We start from the raw sequence: 4932 nt of genomic DNA on the forward strand, positions 1-4932 counted from the left end.
GGGGCGGGCTCGGCGAGTTTACCAGTAATATGGCTGTTTGCTGCATGGGGTGCTGCTGTGCTGCGTGCTGCGTTTGTTGGCTCTTCTACACGTGTGGAGGTCACGGAGTAGAAGGGGTGGAGGGTTGGGCCCCTTTAAAAGCGCAACTTCCTCTCCCTCCCCGCCCCCCGCAAAGTGTGGTGACCTAGGAGAGGGTATAAGGGAGAGACTCAGGGATGACGATACGGCCGTAGGAGTCGGGGAAAGGAGGATGGGAGGGCACTCCCGGCCCGGGCATCGGCGTCGGCACTTTACTACTGTTAAAACGTACTTTCATGGAGAGTCTTGTTATTGGGGGATCATATTTCCTCTCGCGTTTTTTCTCTTATCACTTCGACTGAGTAAGGAGGAGGAGGGCAGTACAAAACATGCTGTGCCATGAATGAGTATGAGATAATTAACTATTTATAAGACTTTTCCATATGGAAATTTAAACTCCTTTCGACTATTTGTCTGGTGCGCCGGGGGATGTCGATCGCGGTGTTGCAAATGGCTCTCTCACGCTCAAGGCGCTCACGAGGTCTGTCACCTGGCAGCTAGATGGGACATTCGAGACATCGCCCGACATCTTCGCCCAAATCCTCACAGCCCATGGCGAGTACCGTGACCACATGCTACCATTAGTGTTTGCCCTGCTGCCTGACAAATTAGAGGCGAGCTACACGCGGGTTTTGGAGGCCATCAGGGACGTGTGTGTGAAGAAACATCTTCGGCGCCCAGACCCGGCCACCGTCATAATGGACTTCGAGAAGGGGATGAACAACGCAGTACAGACCGTGTTTCCCGATGCTGAGCTCAGACTCTGCCTCTTCCATCTAAAACAGTCTGCATTCAGAAAGATACAAAACCTAGGGCTTGCTGTACAGTACCGGGACGAAGAAGATGACAGCATCAGGATGGCGTTTCGGCAGATTTTAGGGGTGGCCTTCGTGCCAGTTGACGACGTGGAAGAGGCCTTCCGGCAAGCCCAGGAAGATATTCCCGACGAGATGAAGCCGTTCTCCAATTATTTTGGAGAGACCTACGTGCTGGGAAGAGTCGTCCGCGGGCGACGTCGCACGGCTCCCCGGTTCCCGCCGCACCTCTGGAACCAGCATCTGGCCGCCCGCCACAACGAACCCCGGACCAACAATGCCACTGAGGCTTGGCATAACCGCTTCCAGGTAAGACGCACTATCATACGTACTTCTCCTTACCCTTTGATTTGAGCGACATTAACATACAGTTTCGCCTGTTTTAGAAAATGATTGGCAAAAGTCACCCGACGATCTTCAACCTCGTGAAGGAGTTCCAGAAGGAGGAGGCAGATGTACGGGTCATGATGGCAGAACTCGACGCCGGGAGGACCATTCGGCAGCCGCAACGGCAGAAGTACCGGCGCATCAACGAGCGCCTCCGAAACCTTACAACGAATTATGCGCAGTACAAAGAAGAGGGGCGCATCGTTGACTTCACTCGTGCCTGTGGGCACAACTTCTGTGCAGACTAAATAAATGAAAGTAACAAGTCATCCGGGTACTAATTGGAATAGGGGACAAAGTAGCCGGGGACAAATTATGCAGGGACGAATCATACGGGGACGAATTGTTGAGGACGAATTGTCAGGGAGACGAATAACCGTAGTACGAACTAGCCTGTTCCCAGGCAGACAGCTACCACCACCACCAGCTCCTTTTTCAAATGAGGTCCCTCGCGGCCTGTCTGTGGAGTGAGTGGGGGTCGCTCTGCTCGCTCCGCTCCAACGCTCTTGACGCGGATGTTTTGTTGTGTTGCTTCCATTACCGCGCTGCAGGGCAGTTAATCGGAACACACGCTATGCATAATAGGCAGAGCGGCGAACGTCCGCTGTGCTGTGTGGCGGATACTCGTCGCAATGTAGGCGCTGCGGCCCCGCTAGGCCGCGAGAGCGGTAGCTCAAACTGGGAAGGCGCGGATGCTGCTCCCTGGACCACTGCCAGAGGAGGTCGGGCGGCGTGGAGCGGGCAGGGGCCAGGGGAGGACGGGCCGAGCCGCTTCGGGCTTGCGACGGGCTTGTGAGAGAGCGCTTGACGAGTGACGCTGGCCTGCAGGCAGCCACAGCAGCGGCAGGGAGCTGAGGCGCGGGAAGAGGGGGGGGGGGCGAGGAGGGTGTGCGAGGGCTGTACCAACAGCAGCAGCAGCAGCAGCAGCAGCAGCCGTCGGCCGACTGGCTGGGCCGGGCCCGATGGGTGGCGCTGGTCTTATTCGGCCGGACTTCCGAACCACTCACTGGCCTCCCCGGCGGCCCTTTTGCGCGTTGCCTTCTTCTCTCTCGTGCTCTCTCTCCCAGGCCGGCACACAGAGACCCGCGTGACGTCAGCCTGATCGCTCCGCTCTACGAGCTCAGGAATGAGATGAACGTTCTCTCGCCCGCGGTAAACACGTCACTGCGAGCTATCAGCCGCAAAGCGTTTGAACCGGAAGGGAAACTGGCAGGGGGGCACATCGACAATGTACGCCCGTCAGTCGCCGTTACGTAACGCCCAGAGCTAAGGTTCAGCCTAAGCCCTAAGCAAGCTCCCATAGCGCCTGTTAGGTAGGCAACTCCATGCCTGCGGTGCATGCGTGTACTGCAGGCTGGCCTACCCCTAGTCTTGCAGGCGCCGAGCTCACTCGTGATTTGCCGAGTGAATCTTTGAGAAACGGTCGTGGTTTCTGGACGACCCCCTGTTCTCGTCGCTGGTTGTGACGTTGCGACGTCGCCGATGCTGGTTTAGTCACTCGCGGCAGGCCGATTGCCGAACCTCAGTCACAACAACCCAACCTTGTAGTGGGTGTACTTTTGTAGTAGTAGTGTGTGTAGTCCAAAGTAAAGTCGAGGGGAGTTCGTCCAAGCATGTAAGTACACGGTCCAAGCTTGGCCAAATTGGCACGTCCTGCTCTATCGCCCGCTGGGAAGCCACCGGGCTCAGGACTCCGCCGCGAGCCCCCCTCCCCACGCCACGCCACGCCTCACCACGCGACTCGTACGTACCAACGACAAGCAAGCGCATCGGCCGCAATCCATATTTATGCGTTTGTGACCCCAGTTACATCCCAAGGAGACCGACGTTTTGCGTCTTTTCTTTTTTGTGGGTTGATAGCCGTCGTCGCCTTCGCTGGGCTGATGTGAGCTTCCAGCAGGCCCGGGAGGTGAGGGGGGGTCCTCAGTTGAGGCACACTGTGTCTGCTGGTCTGCGCCCCCCGCGCCCCCCGCGCCCCCGCCGGCCGGTGGGGCTGGGGCAGGGCTGGGGCAGGGCTGCGCAGGCCCTACCCCACCACACCTGCCCGCGCCGCCCCGCCCCGCCCCCTGGTTAAGGCCCTGGCCTGGCCGCTTCCCCTGCCCCTCCCCCGCCCCACCAGCAGTAGGCCGGCCCCGCGGTGCAGCGGCCGCGCCGAGCGAGTCGCTTCTCGGTTGACGGACGGGTCGGATCGGTCGCGCCGCCGCCGCCGCCGCCGCCACTCTCGCTCCTCGCTCTGCCAGTCGAGCTCCGCGTCAAGGCAGCTCCGCGCGCGTCGTATACTACTGTGAGTGTGCGTGCTCCTCGGCGCCGCCCACCCGCGTAGGCCGCTCCGCCGCGCGCGCGTCCGCCGGGCTGCCCGCCTCTACGGCGCTCCGCCGCCGCCGCGCCGCCGCGGCCGCGCTCGCGACAAGACGACCGCTCGGACCAGGCCGGTGCAGGCCGGTGCAGTCCAGTCTCGACGGTACCGGCCCCGCACCGCACCCCGCCCTCGGGCGAGCCGCTGGCCCCTCCTCCCGTTCGCCTCCCGCGGGGACCATACTCGCCGCCCCCTTCACGACATTTCGTTAATTGCCGCCCCATAGACGCCCCCCGATTGGGGTCAGCGAGTTATTCCCGGCACTGCAGGGGAGTGTGACAGGGCGTGGCTAACGTGGCCGTCGTTGTTGGGCGGGGGCCGGGGCGATGTCCGTCGAGGAGTATGTCGAAGGTTCCCGTGGGCCGGTTCTCGACGTCCACCTCGTGACCTGCGGCGGTGGTGAGCTGCTCCCGGTGTGAGCGTGGTGTCGCCCGGTAGTGTCGCAGGCGGGGATTAGATTGTTGCTCCTCTAACACGGTGGCGCCTCAACCAGCCGCAACTCCTGACCTCATAGCCGGGGGTGGGCCGGGGGCGGCGGGGGCGGCAGCGGCAGCCGGGCATGGGCACGCCATGCGGCGGTAATCCCATTACCAACAACCCCCCTCGGAGCGGCCTTAGGCTCGCCCAGGCTCGCCCACTTCCTGATGGCCTGCCGGCTGCGGCCCCCCGCACAGCTCCCCTTAGGGGGCGTGCTGCGGTGTTGGCCCCTCAGGGGGCGGGGTCTTAACGCGTTGGTCGAACGAGCGGAGAAACACGTCAGGGCGGTATAGGGCAGTAGTGGCCGGCAGCGGCAGCAGCAGCAGCAGCAGCAGCAGCAGCAGCAGCAGCAGCCGGGGCGTTTCAAGCCGTCGTTCGGAGTAGTGGTCGTCCGTATCGTTGTAATAGGCAGGGCGCCGCCGGGCCCCGCTGCAGCAGCGACGCGACACGCCTCGGCTTGCGCTGTGGGGCGCCCTAATGCACACACACACACACACACACACACACATGGGCGTGTGCTTGCTTACCGCAGGCGTTATGCGCGGAGGGGGGCGTGCCAGCTGCCTGATGTCCTAACAATGGTCTACTTGCATACCTGCGTGAGTCCTAGTGCACACGCACACACACGCACACACTTGGGGAGGGGGGGGGGCGTTGGTGACGCGGGACTCTGCCACCTCCCCAGCAGGGGGAGACGACGGGGGCCGCGCCTAATCAAATCAGCTGACCGCCTGCCGCACGTGACCAACTGGCTCGCAATCATCAATCGACCCGCACAAAAACCACGCCCTGCCCGCCCTGCCCGCCCCGCCCCACCTC

The 4932-nt window shown here is 62.0% G+C and overlaps 2 protein-coding genes across 2 annotated transcripts in view; both read left to right on the top strand.

The window, feature by feature from the left end:
- Positions 1-697, top strand: part of LOC127750894 (uncharacterized) — a 15444-nt gene extending 14747 nt beyond the window's left edge. The window contains exon 2 of the mRNA XM_052273546.1: positions 576-697. Coding sequence (XP_052129506.1) covers positions 576-579 — 4 coding nt within the window. The 3' untranslated portion in view covers positions 580-697. The remainder of the gene's footprint in view (positions 1-575) is intronic.
- LOC113208448 (uncharacterized) lies at positions 651-1547 on the top strand. The gene is made up of 2 exons (XM_026425442.2): positions 651-1202; positions 1280-1547. Exons 1-2 carry the CDS (start codon positions 651-653, stop codon positions 1526-1528), a joined length of 801 nt encoding a protein of 266 aa, XP_026281227.1. The 3' UTR covers positions 1529-1547.
- Positions 1548-4932: the final 3385 nt, after the last annotated feature.

This window comes from Frankliniella occidentalis, unplaced genomic scaffold (assembly GCF_000697945.3).
Source record: "Frankliniella occidentalis isolate FOCC.00 unplaced genomic scaffold, Focc_3.1 Scaffold282, whole genome shotgun sequence".
Taxonomy (NCBI): Eukaryota; Metazoa; Arthropoda; class Insecta; order Thysanoptera; family Thripidae; genus Frankliniella; species Frankliniella occidentalis.